The 17,835-nt window shown below is 34.7% G+C and overlaps 2 protein-coding genes across 2 annotated transcripts in view; one reads left to right on the top strand and one right to left on the bottom strand.

Annotated features, from left to right (window-relative positions):
- The window catches only part of LOC134854483 (uncharacterized), a 562,741-nt gene that overhangs the window by 186,185 nt on the left and 358,721 nt on the right, over nucleotides 1-17,835 (top strand). The gene's annotated exons all lie outside the window — the stretch shown is intronic.
- LOC134854686 (uncharacterized) lies at nucleotides 321-17,529 on the bottom strand. The gene is made up of 8 exons (XM_063871042.1): nucleotides 17,181-17,529; nucleotides 14,254-14,380; nucleotides 11,460-11,565; nucleotides 10,831-10,983; nucleotides 10,037-10,153; nucleotides 8,623-8,783; nucleotides 4,635-4,773; nucleotides 321-1,328 (listed from the first exon to the last, which is right to left on the bottom strand). The coding sequence occupies exons 1-8, from the start codon at nucleotides 17,299-17,301 to the stop codon at nucleotides 321-323; spliced, it is 1,932 nt and encodes a 643-aa protein (XP_063727112.1). The 5' UTR covers nucleotides 17,302-17,529.

The following is a 17,835-nucleotide window of genomic DNA, read 5'->3' as shown; positions in this document are numbered from 1 at the left end:
ACTTAAGGGGCCGGGCGTAACAGGCCGGGCGTAAGTTATTTTTAAAAATTGTCTCAGCGTCCAGAAAAAAAAAATTTTTTTGAACGGTTTTTTGGTTGTTATAATTTCCCATTTTTGCATTTTTGTGTTTTTTTGGATAATTCAATCGCCCTTCAACAACAAAAAACAACAATATATAAGGAAAAATTTCATATTTTCTAAAAATTTTAAATTTTTTTCATATTTCTATACGTGAATCATTATCGTTGGAACATTCTGAGCTACTTGCACAGCAACTTGCTTCTAATGTTAATTGTTATCAAAATTACTTTTAATATAATTTAAGGCGCGAAAGCATCACTCACCTCGTAACCTTCTCGGCTGGCATCCTGCAACTCAAGTGGACTCGCATCGTATGAATCCGAGTTAACGCCGCCGGGTGATGAGTCATTTGTAAACGAGTTGCTCCCACGTGGGTAATAAGACAACATATTACCACTGTTCACCGGGTTCTGTTTTTCCCATTGCCGCCGCCTGGGTGAAAAATTCTTCGATCCGGGTGACGAAAACGAGTCGTTATAGTTCGGCTCCTCGTCTTCGTAGCCCACCTCACCCGACGAATAGGAAACTCCCGAAAGAGGCGGCGACATTACATCGTCGAGGGTTCCGGTGCTACGGGCGTCACCAGCATGTTGAAATCTCATTCCGTTTTCTACTGGCTGCAACTCGTATCCAATTTCGTTCAAGTTCGGAACCGATTTTTGAAACTCGTGTTCTCGCTGTCGTTTTTTGAAGCGTGAAAGGCTTTCGCGGGGTACTAAACTATTATAGGGTCTATTCGGGGCTAAACTATGAGTTGAATTCCGACTTCGATGGTTTGAAATGGGAATAAACAAAGAGTTCTGCAGACGTCTGGATGCCAATGATGCCAATGCCGACATTTCATTTGGGTCAAACTGGTCTTTATTGTAATCTTCATCATACAACTCGTTAAAATATTCTTCATTTGCCAAGTTTGTTTCGTTGTTTTCTGAGTCATAAGTTAAAGATTGCATCAAAGCTGAGCTTGAAATACTTTTACTCTGAGCTAATCTTGGTCCACTACTGTCTTCAAATCTTTGTTGGCGCCAACTATTTTGAGTATTTTTTTGTCTCGCAACTTTGGATATTTCCGAATCAGATGCTCTTTTGCTTTTTTGGTCGATTGATTCTGATTGGCTTATTTTTTCTGCGATTTTGTTTTGCTCCGCTTGTTGAGTTAATTTGTAGAGTGGTGTGAGAAATAAATTGTTGTGCATGTCCAGAAGTTTGTACCGATCTTTCCGCGTCTTTATTTCATCCAGGCAGTCCTGCTCAAAATATAATAATTTCTTTAATTTTCCCTTTTCGATCTTGCTGCAATGATTTTCGTTGCTGCCCTGATGAGAAAATGTAAGCTTAAGATGATTTCGTATCATGAAACAGTTTTCTAAAACTATACCAAAACTGGTAGTGGTCATTTTAATGTTCTGAAAAATTTAAAATAGGGAGGATATGGTTAAGCATTCAAAAATAGCAACAATGATAGCCGTTTACTGTGCAAGTAGCACAGAAAGTTCCGACCCTAGTCCTAGAAAAATACAATAAATTTTTTTCAAATTAGTGTTGTTTTTCTGCGTGGTGTGATAAATGGATCTGAACTTAAAACAAGGACTTAGGCATATTCGTTAGTCACAAAAAGTAAGCAAATTGGGCAACAAAAACAAAAAAAAAGTAAGCAAATTCAAAAATTCAAGTTTTTTAAATTTTCGGATTTTTTTTATTCCAGAGCGTTAAACAGATCAATAACGAACCTTCCTCGAGGGAAAGTAAGTTTTCATGGCTTAAATTGAGTTAATGTTATCTATTCAGCTATTAAAATAAGTTATTGTTTTCAGCTCGCTCGCTTTTTTGCTCAATTACGACAAAAATTTTTAGACTTGTTTTTTTTCTCGATACTGGGACAAATTTAACAAATTTTAAGAATTTTAGAATCACGACGGAAAGGTCTGGAATATGATTATCTTTCGACGCGTTCCAATAGTTATTTGTGATACCTGTTTTTTGTGTGGAAAACCAAAAAACTGAAACCACACCCGAATACAAAGTTCCTCCCCACTTTTCAAATGGTCAGATATCAAAAAACTACCTGCTTCCTCAAAATTAAAATCATTCAATGGAAAAACTGTAAAAAGGGGTTTTCTGATGCTGTAAAAACGCCAAGAGTTTTGACTATGAATAATCTGATCGAGCGTGAGCCTTAGATGGTAGCTTTAAAAATCTTGGTTTTAGAAACCCAAAATCCATCAAAGCTTCTATTTTACAAAATTCATTGAAATTTGCTAATTTTTGTGCCATTTGAGGAAAAGTTTTTAGTCGAAAAAATATTAGCTAAAAATGACACATGCAAAAAAAATTTAAACAATAATTGTAACCATTTTTTTGGCAAAAAAGTATTAAAAAATTGCAGGAAATGGGTTTCAAGATGACATATTCAGCTAATTTCAACAGAAAAAACTATGCCAGAACAACTAAATTCTAATAGCAACGTTCCAAAGTTGCTAAAATAAAAGAGTAAAAATTGAATTTAAATCAGACAGATGGTACACTTCTGGAAAAAGTCATTTGATTTTTTTTGAAGTTTCAACAACGAAGTTATAAGTACAAAATTTTGAAAAAAAAAACACTCATTCTTTTTCATGAAGAATTTTGAATCAGTCAAATTTTTAGGGTTTCTGAATGCTTTGAAAAAGACAAAATTTTGAAGACACATAATCGCACGATAATTTATTTGCCCTATAGCGACAAAAATAAACTTTTTATAACAGCGAACTATGGCCAGCAGCCAACAGGCACACGGGTGAGTTAAAATCATGCAAGGCTAGATTTAAGAAAATGTGTATTATGTGAATTTTTTTCATATTTTCAGCTGTTGAGATTTACAGTTTTGGATTAATGTTTGATTGAAATGGGAATGATTGATAATTTCGCTATCTTTGATGGCATCATATATGCCAAACTGGGCTCCAATCGAGAAGCAAATCATCGTTTTACCCTCTGTTTAAACACAAGTTAAAATTTTTTTATACCAGTTATTTATAAATTTTTTTTATAAAACGATAAAATATATATTTAAATATACACAGAGCATTAAAAAATAAAAATTTAGGGCTACCATTTTTGCAGTTGTTTTTTTTTGTTGTGAGTCGTTCTTTTTCATAATTTATTGTCACTTCATAATGAATAACAATTGATTTTGTGTTAGATTGTTTTCATTTTTTGTTTTCCAAGTAAAAACAGGTACCACAAAAAATCATCGGAGTGGTTCGAGTGATTTTAGAAAACTTTCAGTCGTGATTTGAAGCATATTTTCAAAAAGTTTTCCCATAATGGAGAAACACATAGTTCAATTTTTTATATCAATTTTAGTCCAAGTTCGAGTAATTAAAGAAAACGAGCAGATTACAATGGCTTATTTAAGTCTTACGTATTCAATGTCAGCCGCGTGAAAATATAATTAAACTCGGCTATAGGTAGTTTTTTGAGTCTTCTAGCGTCTTTCTGGAATCAAAAACTTAAAGAATTCGAAAAACTACAAAAAAATTTAAAAGATTTGTTTTCTGTTTTTCTAGTCAATTTTCTTGAAAAACTGTTGTCCACTTGCCTGTTTACTACAACTATCGAATATGCGTGAATTATAAGTTTTTGATCAGATCCTTTCATCACACCACGCAGAAAAAACTTAAAATTTTACAGACAATTCAGTCGCGATTCAAATGGCATTACAAATTATCGTTTGCTGTATAAAAATTAGTTTTGAAGCTGCAAAAAAATAGATTTTCTAAAAAAAACAAGCTTTTGAACAGATATCCAGCGCTTCCTTGGAACTTAAAACTTAAAATCCAAAAAAAGTGTGTGTAAAACACTGAAAGTTTCAGAAAATTTGTTCAAAGCTGCAATGATTTTTGATATTTTCAGTTTGTTATTCAATTTTGAAAGACACCTGAAATCAATTTTGACTCTTTCCCTGCCCCGTGAACAAAAATAGAGCCTAAAATTGAAAAAAAGCCAGTGGAATTTTTTATAAACTGCGGTCGGAACATTCCCTGCTAGTTGCACTGCAACCGAGTACTATTGTTAGTACCTGTATTATTTATTACACAGGGATCGAGCTGTTATGATGAACAGAAAGGATCTAGCATTTTTTTGAGGGGAGCGGACTTCCAAAGAATTACCTTTTTTTAGGTCAAACCAATGGACTTACCAAGCTCTCCCAGTATTAAAAAGACCCTGTTTTGGTCGATTTTTTTGCGCCGCAGGCAAATTTTTGAAAAAAATGGGCCAATGAGGCAATTTTAGGCACCTTTTGAACAATTTTGACCAAAAAAAAAATGCATTTTTTCGGCGCGCGCTCACCCTTCAAAGTTAGTATATATTACCGCCGAAGGCGCATGTGGAAAAATTTTAGGGTCAACCAGCCAAAATGAAGTTTTTTTTTATAATAGTACCAATTGGTAGTCAAAGGGTCGAATTCCGCCGCCTCAATTCGACCCTTTGACTCCCCCTCCCCCCCAATTAAATCCACGTCTAATTCCCCATCCACCACTAAGTCCGCCGGTGGCTATTAGTATACTCACCCTGGCGACTGTGACTGCCACTTCTATGAGGATGGAGGCGGGGATGTGGGAGTGGGAGCTGGCGTTGTAGGGGGTCCTGTCCAGCAGAGAGGCCCTGTACTTCTTCAAGTTCTCTGTCATCTCTCCCATTTTTATCTCCCTAAATGAATAGAGGAACATGTTTTAAGTCATCCCAACAGTTTTCATTCTAAGCAGGGGCATATCTACAATTTTTCAACAGAGTGATTTTCGAATTTGATCCCCTGCCGACCCAAAGGGTCCCCACTTTGATACTTTTTAAGAAATCCATTTTTGGCCGACTGACCCTAAAATTTTTCTAAATGCGCCTTTGGCGCCAATTTATACTATCTTTGAGGGGCAGCGCGCGCCAAAAAAACGCGTTTTTTCAAAAAATTTCCTGCGGCGCTAAAAAATTTTGCCCCAAATTGGGGGGAAAAGGTACTTTAGGAGTCAGGAGAGCTCGAAAAATCAATTTGGTCGACCAAAAAAAGGTCGTCAAAATTTTCGAAAATTTTTTGAAAATCCGCCGTCCCACGAGAAAATCCTAGATCCGACCCTGATCACCATGAATATGTTTTAGCTCAAAAACTGTTCTAAGCGTCGAAAAATTAATCGGCTATCGAGGCGGATTTCTAACATATTTTATTGAAACACTAACGTTGATTATTGCTTAGTCTCATTGTTCCGACCCAATATTATACCAACAATAACCCATTATTCAGCGCTTTAATTTTAGGAATCCTAAATTCAGTTTGGAATGAATTTTATTTCATCGCTGTCCCTCAATTGTTGTCCCTTATTGTTTAAGCTTGCATTATTCACACTCTCATAACTCAATGAAAAAATTCATAAAACCGCATTAATTGATAAAATAGTGACGTTGAAATTATTTTTTCAGACCATTTGAAAAATGGGGAGGAATTTTGTATTCTTTGTTTTTTTTATTTTCATGCAAAAACAGCTACCACTAATAATCATCGCAGAGAGTTGAGTGATATATCATATTAAAGTTACCTCAGTCGTGATTCAAACGAACTTAAAAAATGCCATAAAAACTGATCCCAGTGTCGAAAGAAGCCGGTTTGAAGTTTTTGATTTCTCGTCTTTAATCGAGCGAATAAGCGAGCGAGCAGGCTTACATTAGCTCCTTATTTTAGTGACTTATAAGCTTACAAATGCTTAATTTAAGCCATATAAATTTCGTTCTTACTCGAGTAACGTTTTTTGAGAATTTCAGTGGTTTTTTGGAATAAAAAACTTCAAAAATTCAAAAAACTACAAAAAAATTGAAATTTTTTCTTTGTTTATGCTTTGTTTTAGTCTAATTTCTACAAAAAAATTTTCCAATATGTTTGTTTTCTTATGACTGTCGAACATGCTTAAACTCTTTCCTTCAGTTTTTCGATCAGACAAGTTTAAAACGCCGAAAGAACATTACTAAACAGCAAACAAAACTTTTTGATGTCTATTTAAGACAATGCTCGGAACAATCTGTGCTACTTGCACTGTAATCAACTATCCTTGTTCTCATTCGGTAATAAAAATGAATTATAAACAGCTAGTAAAAAACCACTCCGAGCATAAACTTTCTGTCACTTTTATCTTTTTGGTAGAAATGTTTTCAAAAACAAGTCAGTTATATGAACAAACTGCTCAAAAAAACCCTGAAATTTTTCTACTGCTTTTTGAGAAATAACAAGTCACAAGCTTATGCTCTTAACAAATAAATTTATTGAAACTGGAATGTTGATTCATCTGTTCTCGAAAATCGTCCGATTTCACGCAATGTCATATTAACAATTAACTGGAAGAAAACTGATCGTATCAGGGCAAAACCTTGAATGTTAAAACTGCCTTTTAGGGTCTACGAAACACTAATAACATTTAAAAAAATAAAGTCAATGACTGCAGTCATTTTTAACCAACAAGACAACATCAGCTCTCCGTAGAGAGCTGAAAATTCTAGTTTCGTTTTTCCGCAGTGGACTCATCGTTGAAACTTAGTAGAATTAGTAATTATTATTAGTGTGCAATTTCATATCAAACATAGAGATAGCCAGTTACTGTGCAATTAGAACAGTATTTGTCCAAAACTGTCTGAAAACAATTTTTTTTCTAAAATTTGAGATTTTTTGTGAAAATCATCACCCCACACGCCATATAAGGTACAAAAGGATAGATTTTGCTCCTTTTAACAAGTCAATTATGGCAAATAAGCTTCTTTCAACCACTTTTGAACGATTCCAAGTCGGTTTAAATCTCCGCTTACGCGTTAATAGCGCGAAAAAGGTCGCGCGTTTACTGTCCCAAATTGTCCAAAATGGCAATCTTTAAACCCCTATAACTTTACGAAAAATGATTACAGGCCCAAGACAATAATATCTTTTGAATAATTTAAAAAAACTCCGTGAAAAAGGCTAAATGAAAATTCGAAATTTGTCGGAAGAAAAAAATCCACCCCGAGCACAAATATTCCGTTACTTTCGTTACGAAAGTCGGAACAAAAATTACTGCGTCGATCAATTAGAAGGAAAAGTTGCTGTGTACGTTACGCGTTAGTAGAACATAGGCAAACTAAGATATTAGGATTTCAAAAGACATCAGTTTATCAGAGTTTTTTCTCAGTCGACGGATAAAAACTAAAACTTAACAAAGATGCGTTTAAATCCAGACTTTTCAGGCAATACTTTAATGCGTTTGAAGTCGTACTGTGAACATATTTTGGTATGCAACTAAAAAACACACTTTAAAAAAATCTGTTTTTGTTCTGCATTTTTTGATAAACTGGAAATATAAAAAACTGGAAAAATTACACGTACTAATTATTCCAATATACCCAATCATCAAACAGTTTCATAAAAAACAAATGGCTTATTTTTTTTTGTTTTTGAGTTCTGTATAACAATTTTTTTTCTGAGAACGCCATGAAACGTTTCTCCCAATAGTCTTAGTTTGGAAACTCTATTTTGCTTGATACAAAAAAACACACCGAGCACAAATATTTTGCCGTTTTTTAGGGTTGTAACAATACTCCGTTTCTTTTTCCAGAAACAAATAGGCTCATTTTTATGGGTTTTTATTACACCGAGCACAAATATCAAGTCATTTTGTTCGGATGTTTTTATATTTGACCATGAGCCACTACTATCCAGGCATAAATAGCAAAAAAAACTGCAGTCATTTTTAACCAACGACACAACATCAGTTCTCCGTAGAGAGCTGAAAATTCTATTTTCGTTTTTCCGCAGTGGACTCATGGTTGAAACTAAGTAGGATTAGTAATTAATATTAGTGTGAAACTTCATATCAAACATAGAGATAGCCAATTACTGTGCAATTAGATTAGTATCCTCCACAATTGTCAGAAAAAAAGACCACAATTGTCTAAAAAAAGACGAAAAAAAAACATTTAAAAAAAAAATTCTCAGTTTTTGTTCAATTTACTGTTAATTTTTTTGAAAAAATGCAGAATGAATCAGGTGAAAAACCAGGCGAGGCTCTGAGAATTTGTACATGGTGGTGCTACTTTACTCGGTTAATTTAGACATTTAAACATTGCTCAAATCAATTCAGTAGAGTTCGAGGCGTCTTTTTGTACCCCAAAATGCTTAATGATATCGTCAACGTCACCAACAACGTTGCGGTGAATGTATAGAAGTGCTGGTGCTCTTGAACGTTCTTGAGCCATGGCACTTCTCAGATAAGTTTTTAGAAGGCGTACGGCGTAGTACACACAAAGATCACTCCTGGCAAGGTGGCAAATTTTTTCTGAGGAAGGGCAAAAATATTTGAATAAAAACTGTGAAAAACGGGTTTAAGTTGGTATTTCAACATGTAGCCATCACTCAGAAATAGGGGCGTTCGAGTTTTGCCTGTTTTTGCCCCCCCCCCCTCTCTCACCCCCTCTCACCCCGCTGAAACTATCACCCCTTTTAAAAGAGCACTCTAGGGTAGGAGAGGATGGTTAAGAATATTCATATCTTCTGACTTGAGACAAGCTGCGATTCGCTTCTTGTTGGCTTCGTAGGTAATCAATTCAGCCTCGTCCAATTTAGAGACATCCTGAGCATTGAGCTGCTCCAACTCATCCAGCAACTCGTCTATGGACTCCATACTACTATCAACCGAACTTCGGGTGTCCTCAAACTTCTACAACACCAACAAACAAATAAAACAAATAAAACAATCAAATAAAACAAACAAATAAAACAAACAAATAAAACAAACAAATAAAACGCCGGTTACGTTGCAAGTAGCACCGAATGTTCCGACCATAGTCTTTAAAAACTACAAGATAAAGCTTTTTTTTCAAATTAGTTTTTCTGCATGGAGTGATAAAAAAAGTCTGATGTAAAACCAGATTTTAGGTATATTTGACATTCATAGTAAAACAGGCAAATAAGACACAAAGATTTCAAACTTTTTTTTTCAATTTTTTTTTGCCCAAAATTTTTCAATTTGTTTTGAAGTTTTTGGTTCCTAGAATGGAACGAAAAAAAAATAATTTTACTTGCTTAAAGTTAAATTTTTGGGCCTTAATTTAAAATTTTTCCTAATCAAGCTGTTGTAAGCCTGCTTGATTGCTTTGTTTGCTCGAATTAGGACGAAAAATCAAAGTTTCAAACCGGTTTTTCTCAACACTGGTAATTTTTTTTGAAAATTTTAAAATGTGGTTCGAATATGATATATCACTCCATCCTGTCCGATGATTATTTGTGGTACCGGATTTTGCGTGGAAAACAAAACGAAAAAAAAATTCGAATCTTTTCATTGGTCGGAAGAACAAACCAATATTAATCGAATTCAGCATTAGCGACTTCGGCAATTCAGTCGGTTGTATTGCAGGGCAGGATTTAAATACCATTCCATTGTAAAAAGGTGCGAAAACGTTTGGTTTGTTACAAAATGTCTCATTCCGTTCTCTGTTTTTGGGTTCTGAGCTAACCATTCAAAGGTCAAATCTGAGTCTAACACCATGGAACATCAATATAGAGTATTCACTAGCAGATCAAGGATGGTTTCCTTTGCAGTCTTTCAAGAAACTTCCAAGAATCTTTGATAGACAGTGCATAAACTAAGAAGATCTTGCAAGAGTCTTACACGTTAACACTCCTTCATGGGCTAAGGATCTCATAATATTGATGATGATGATGGAACAATCAATAAAACCTAAAAACTTAAGAATATCTTGCAAGAATCTTACACGATAACAATCCTTCAAGGGATAAGAATCTCTTACTAATGACGATGATGGAAAAATCTACGAAACTTAGGAACCTAAGCAGATCTTGCAAAAAATCTTACAAGATAGCCATCGTTCGTGGACTGTGAAGGCTCTCATAATAAAAATCATAATTGCGATGATGATGATTATAGGAAAATGTAGTAGAGGAGTCACTTGCCCTGATGAAGGAGACGAAGTCCTGGTGTGAGTAGGGCATGTATCCCCCTCCACTCAGAGGTAGCTGGGACACATCGATCTTCCGGTGCAGCTCCTTGATGTCATTCAGAATGTGCACCTGCAAAAAAAAACAACCAAATTTCAAAAACTTCTTTCTTGAAGAAGGAAAAAAATCATTTCTTAAACCCTTGCTTTCGCGGGTTTTTTGTTTGATTTGATCACATGCGTATACTATTTGAAAACCATTTCCTTGTTGAAAAGAAAAAAATCTACCTTTTTCTTCTGAAGCTGTCATTTTTTAATGTCATCATGCTTCATCTAATTCGTTATGTCACAGTGTTTGGAGAAATTTTTGACAGCCATGAAAATTATTTTTTTTAATAGAAAAAGTATGTCAAGGGTAACTGATTATAACATAATGGGTCTTGGTCTAAATCGGTTCATTTTCAGGATATTTTCAGATCCAATTTCAGACTCTATATCTGTTCCAATGAACTTTTAGTTCATTCAGAAACGTTTCAGGACCTGTTTTAGTTTTAAAGTTACATTGATAATATCTGATTGTACTTCATATCTGTTTCGGCAAAATTTTGAACTTGAAGCAGTCCTGTTTCAGATCTGTTTCACTTCCAGCAAAAACTGAAACTTCTCCGTTACAGAGAGCTTAGTTTTTTTTCCAATCTGAAATTAGTCCTGTAACAGTTTAAACGCTTGTTTCACTTAACCTAAGTAAAAAAATTCTAAATAAGTTTTCAAGAGGCATCTAACTTAGTCTAGAAAACGCGGGAAATTTACCGGGTAAGGGGGTTTGGGAAGCGTGAAGTCATCATCTGATTTGGACTTGGAGGCCGTGACGCCCACTATTCTGTACAGTGCTTTGAGCAGCTTCTTGTCTTTCGGCTTAACCACCAGTAGGCTGTCTACCAACACATGGCTCCCTGTCGTCTTCTAAATTGATCCAAATTTAAGTTCTTTTGAACGATTGAACATTAATTCGAAAAAAGGTTCACAAGTTGATTACTAGCATTGATTTCGATTTCTTTTTTAAAGTCGAGCAAATTAATTTTCGGAGCTCGCACAAAGCAGTAAAAAGTTTCTGTTATGGCCAAAATTTTAGCGCCACAGGCAAAATTTTGAAAAAAAAACAGGCCAAAAAGGCGTTTTTATGCACTTTTTCGAAACTTTTCACCAAAAAAATTGAGTTTTTTCGGCGCGCGCTCCCCTCAACATTAGTATATATTGGCGCCAAAGGCGCCTTTAGAAAATTTGTAGGGTCCGTCAGCAAAAAAAGGATATCTCAAAATAATTCAAAGGGTGGACCCTTTGGATCGACAGGGGGTCGAATCCCTGAGAAGAGGCGTTCACCTCCCGCCCCTCCCCCCAAATCCTCCCCTGCATATGATTGAAGAAACAAGTGGGCTCACATGGTAGACAGTGGTGAGTGACTTGACTATGGACTCTGTCGCCCCATAATTCATGTCCCGCAGGTCCGCGTAGAAGCTGAACTTCCGTCTGTACACCCCTGTGTATCTGCAACACACATGCGTAACACGTTAAACTATAGCCTCAGATCTTGGATAGACAATTGAAGGGTTTGGATAGACAATTGCTGAGAACTTGGTTTTATTTATTTTGTAAGGCTCGAGAAAAAAAATATTTAAAATTGTCAGTTTAATTAACTTGAAAAAACTATTCTATGTAGTCGCTAACATGACATTGAATGTAGACTGAGATTTTTCATTTCGAAAGAATTCGTGCTTTTCTTCTGAACCCCTTTGATAACCTTCTCGGTATTTGTGGATAGTTAGAATCACGCTTGAAGGTTTTGAATATAAATCATCCAAATTTGATAAAGTATAATTTGAATCTAGTACAAAATTGAGACAGCAGACAGTTGAAAAAGAGTCAATTAACGCACGGAAACAGAAAGAGCTACTGACTTTTTTTGAACAAAAAACATTTTTTTTCGAGTTTCTTAAAACAATAAGTCCTTATAGCTCTTCGATTTTCCAGCACATTTTTAAAAAGTCGTTTTTTCTGAATGAAAAATAATGACCCAATTTTTAAGACAATTTGATCGAAATAGTTTTTGAGAATTTATATACAGAAAATAAAATAGCAAAACTTGCTAACAAAAGACAAAATTTGAACCCGACAAACATCAGGTAAAATTTTCGAATTTGTATCCTAAATTATTTTTCTATTCCGCTGGGAAAACTGAGACATGAACTCGAGAAACAAGAAGTCGATCATTTTTTGTGACCTTTACACTTCTGCTGTTCAATAATGGAGTTTGCCCTTATTTTAAAAACGGAAACAACGGAAAGGAACAATTTAAATAATTGCTATTTTAGGAAAAATCAGAACAAGGAGTGAAAAGTGGTTGAAAACTTATCAATTTTCGGCAATTTAAGTAGAGCAAATAGAATAGCAAAACTTTCTCGCGAACAAACAATTTAGACCTGATAATCAAGAGTCAAAAAATGTTCTCCGCAATTTCATCACCTAAGTATAAAAACAATTTAATCAGATAATTGTGAATTTTTTTGGTTTTTCCAAAAAATGATGAAAAATGACAATTTGGTCAAAATTGACGGTGGTGACGGTCGTGATCAAACCTCATGTGATGCTTCTTAAGTAATTGTTTGCAAGGCTTTGATTAAGATTCAAAAAGTATAAAACTGTTTGGTAAACAATATAGCACTCAAACTGACTGTTATTTTGTGGGGTTAGAATTGTGATTTACAAAATTAGTCATCGTTCTCATCAAAAAATGATCTGTAACAATTAAAAGTCAATATAAAACAAAACCTTCCATCATACAACGGTCCTTGATAGTTGCCTTTCACTGTATTTAAATTCAGGGTAATTTGATGTAGAATCTCGTAGAAAGTAAGGATTATACATACTTAGATTTTTTTTCCATGCAGAACAATTCCCAAAAACATTTTTCACATGGGATCGATCCATGGGTCTTTGTGTTTACTGAAAGGTCGCGCTCACGACAAGGCTATTCAGACTTACAGAACGCTCACAAGTATAAGGGGGAGTACAACTGTGCCGAAGTACAACAGTGCCAAAAAAATTAGTTCAACAGTGCCGAAAATTTGAACAAATTTCAATATATAAAGTGCGGCAATCAAATATTAACGGGCAATCGCTTACAATTTTAAGTGAAACTTTAAGATTTTGAGCGAGAAAATTTGCAACTTTGAAGTTCTGTCGCCAAAATAATTGTTTAATTCGCAGTTGCGGCGCCAAAATTGGAGTGATTTTTTTGGTTAATTAGCGCCAGTAATTTGCCACCCTTTACAAAATGCATTTAAATTATTTTGAAAATTTTTGCATTTTTCGGCACTGTTGTACTTCGGCACTGTTGAACGCCCCCAACTATAAAAACTTTTCTATAAAAGCGCTTTGATACTTTAATGCTGAAAGTGTAACGAGCAATATTTACGCGTGGCGAATAATAATTCGCCACAATACCGTTCCAAAATAATTCAAGGCAAGCTAATTGATCTTATTAGTTCCATACCCGACTCTGAATATAATTAGTCTAAAACTCATAACTTGTCAATATTTCATTATTCAAAAAATTTTGAAACCAGTTTTTGGACTGTCGGATCATTCAGGGTTTTGCCCTGATGCGAGCAGTCTTGTCATGATACGAGCAGTCTTGGTTCATTCTATTCGTGCTTTTTTGTTCCCTTTTAATTCGTATATGCGATCGATTTAAGCTCATGCAGTAAAATTGCTAAGTGAGTCTATCAATATCCGTTGAGAGAATGCACAATTTTTTTCATGACAAAGAATTTGTGTTTTTTTTTGCTTGCGTTATATCATAATAATCCAACGCGTTTTCAGAAAAATATCACTTTTTTGCACTTGAGAAAATCAGGGCTTAAGGGCAGCACATGAGCTATTTTTCAGTTATCATTAAAACTAAAATAACATATGCCTTGTGTACGTGTCCTAATAAAATACGCGTCGAAATATTTTCATGGAAATTTTTGAAAATAGGTTGCAATTGTTAAGCATGCCATTGTTGAGACAAAAAGTAAATCATTTTTGTTCGAGTTGGAAAAATGCGTTTTTTTTCTCCAATTTTGAAGAAAAAACCGCTTTTAAAAGTGATATATGTCAGTTTGGGGTGGGAAGGGGGGGGGGTGCGGAGAGAGAGAGGGGGAGGGGGGGGGGGGGTTGTGAGAATGTACTTACGTGGCAATGCCTATGAGGTACTGGATGAGTTGCACGAGATGGCTTCCGAAGGCGAATTGAGTGGCTATCATGGCCTGTTTCTTGGGTGGGAAAAAGATCACATAGTTGCCTGATTTGTCCGTCCCACCTGTAATAACAACACAATTAAAATCACGTAATATTGCAGTGATTTGAGTTCTGCTTTATAATAAATTATAATTTTTGCCACTGCAGCTTTTTTTTCTACTTACAAAATGTACTTTCATCTGCATGTTTTTATGAACAATTGCAATCAGACAATTTTGGGCCACTTAAAAAGCTTTCTATCTTCTTGTTCTAACTCAGTTTTTGAAAAATGAACATGGTAATGGGTCTAGGACAACGAGCCGACGGGACTTCAATCCGACGGGACTTCAGGCCGAAATTTAAACTTTACAAGCCCCTCAAGTTACTATTTTTTATCTGTAAAAGGTTGCTTTTCAAAAATTTAGGCAAGCTTAGTCCATAATAAGCGTTATTCATGACAATGAATCACTCAGGATTGTTATTCGTTAATAATATCAGCCGGTTTTGAAATGCATAAATTGAAATGCAGTGTTTTATTTTTCAACTTTCGTAAACATCATTTGGATGCGTAAATTTTATGAAAACGTCAATAACTACTGAAGAAAGATCATGAAATTGAGAAATTTTTCAAAAAATTGTCGAATTATTCATATTTCATGATGTAATGAGAAAATGTTTGGCTTGATGTCGCTAATTTTACGATTCGGCTTGAAGTCCCGTCGGCTTGATGTCCGGCACCCCTTGGTAACTTGTATTTATACCGACAAATTAAAGACAGAATAGATATGATTCATGCGTACAAAGCATTGTGTGATTGGTCTAAATAAAGCTCGAAATGTGTTTTTTACGTTTTGTTTGGAAAATATAACTGTATAAGACTCATTGCTTGTTAGGTTTTTCTGAATTTTCTTTGACAATAGACAAACATTAATGACAACCAAAATTTCTTCTAACAAGTCATACCCAATTCAACCTATTATGTAATCCAACAAAGATAAGAGATGCATAATAAAAATTGCAAAAAATTTCACAAAACGCTTTCTTCGATTTTAAATGTACCAATTGCTATTTCATTTAGTAAAATGTACATATTTGGCCGAGGAGGTTTGATTCTGACAACATTTAAGCAGCAACTGACCCGCTCGCTTAGCCTAAAACTTGATTGACAAAAAGGACCCCATTTTTCTTAATTTTTAGGATAAATTTTTCTGCCTGCTGGTAAATTATATCATATTAGGGCCGTTAAAACTGTAAGAAATTATTTTTGCTTATAAATTTGATTCCATTTCAACGCAATTTGCAAAAAATCAGTTGGATTTTCAACGTTGTTCACACTGTCCAGAAATTTAGATTGTCGTTGAAAAACTTCGTTTGTAGTTTATTTCGATAATAGTTTAAGTACGACAAATAAAGTATTCAATTAATAGTCTAGTAAGCAACATATTACCCACCCATGTTAATTTCTCACAAAAATATCGTCGCTAAAAGGCACAAAAACTGCAATCAAAAACGTATGTAAATTATTTAGCTTTTTATCACCGTTTTAGCAAAATTTAGACTTAAAATATCAATTTTAGCTTACATACAGCTAGAAAAGTGTCGACAAACTTAGGAAAACAGAAAAAAATAGACTTTTTTTCATTTGTCATTTTTCGAAGACAAAATAATGCCTTAAAATAAAGTTCTTGGCTCTTTTCCAATTCCCCCACCTATCAATTTCAATTTTTGAAACTACTCCAACAAGGTTATAGTTGGATGGAGCGAGTTATTTGTGAAAAAATTTGTTTTTCAAACCTTACATCATAATATCACGCGCACGTGAAGAATTTTTAGAAAAACAGAAATTATGAAAGTTGGGGGGAAAGATCAGAATTGCCAAGTTCTTTAGTTTTCAACAGTCTTTTACGAATGACTCTGTTTTGCTAAAGTTGGCGCAGTCTGGGAAAACTGGATAAAAGGAAAATTTTTTATAGTTTTATTGTGCGTCGTGTGCGAATTTTTACAGTCGTTTACGTTTGTTTGCGCCTCATGCTTTTTTTTAGTGAAGAGCAATGTTTGCCTTCCTTTTAGCAATTAATTTTGAAGCCAAAAAGAAATGAAAATTCAAATTCATCATGTTACACGAAACAAGACTGCTCGTATATAAGAGCAAAGCCCTGAATTTTCCGACTGCCCCTTAATCCATATCGAATAGTTTTTGAGAAAAGAAAATATTAAGAAACTATAAATTTTGGACAAAAATCATTACGACCGACTTCTTAGCCTCAATTCAATTTGGAACCACTTTGTTGTGCGGGATAATTGGTCGCCCATGAAAAATTTGCATAACGGTTTCAGGACTTAGTCCAGAGCATCGCCAAATTGACAATTTTCAAACCCCCATAAGTTTGCAAAAACTAATTGGAGGTAAACTATCAAACTTTAACTTTAGGTAGTCGATATCTTCAAATCGCTTAAACAGTTTTTGTTTAAAACTGTTTCGGTTGCCAAAAATTGACCGAATAAGAAACCACACCAAGCATAAAAACTCCGTTTTCTTCGAAAGTTGGAACAATAAATTACACTAATCGGAAAAAACTATGAAAAAAAGTTCATTACTTTTTCCTGAAGAATAAACCTTTCAATAAATGTGTCTGAGCCCTGCTCATCGACACTTTACTATAATAGCGCTAAAGTAAAAGACCTGTCATTTTTGCAAAAAATTAAGAGCCTACGGTGACTCGATTCTATTACCAGTAAGGTAGGTCTTAATATCATGCAAATAATGGAAAAGTCTTATGATCGCAAACTTTCCGAGAAAAACTATTTGAGTGTTTTAATTTTACAAATTGTTTCGTTGCATTGCTTTTTTTTCCAGTATACTTCTGCTCTCGTTTGCTTACCTGCTAGAATGGCGATTCCGGATTCGACAGTTTGGATTGCAATTGGGGCCAACTTTGACTTGGTCAGACTGCTCTTTTCATTATCATCCTTGCCACTAATTCCACTACTGTTAAGATCCATTTCAAACCCACGAATTCTCAAAGGCACAAATTAAACTTCTTCAAGACTTTCGGTGATGGTCACAAGAAAGCCTGACGCTCACACCACAGTGACACAGGTAAAGGAGCCAATCTAGATGGTCAATCACACGCAGCAATAAAACAAGGGTGAAATTTTTTCTTATCTCGACACATATTTCATTTTTTGTCTAAGCTAAGGATTGAAGAGGAATTAAAACTTGTACGCAAATTGGTGTTATTTTGAAATCTGCAATCATGCGAAATAGTTTTTTTTTCAATAATATTGCAAAGAAGATTGGATTTTGGTCTGAAAGACCAAAGCGAACTTAGTTTCAAAACAGGTAAAGGGACGTTTAAGGTGAGTGAAACGAATGAGCAAAGAAACTACGTATAGAAGAAAAAACGTATCATAAGCTTCTATTCGCTAAAAGGCAACAATTAAATTGGTTGGGGTAAAAAAACTGAATAGAAAGGGTCACTATTTTACCATTCCATTTCGTTTGCTTCCGGAAATTTATTTTTAAATGGTTGACTT

Source organism: Symsagittifera roscoffensis, chromosome 9 (assembly GCF_963678635.1).
Source record: "Symsagittifera roscoffensis chromosome 9, txSymRosc1.1, whole genome shotgun sequence".
NCBI classification, from domain to species: domain Eukaryota; kingdom Metazoa; phylum Xenacoelomorpha; order Acoela; family Convolutidae; genus Symsagittifera; species Symsagittifera roscoffensis.
The sequence above is the reverse complement of the archived record's forward strand: the minus strand, read 5'-3'. Positions and strand labels throughout refer to the sequence as shown.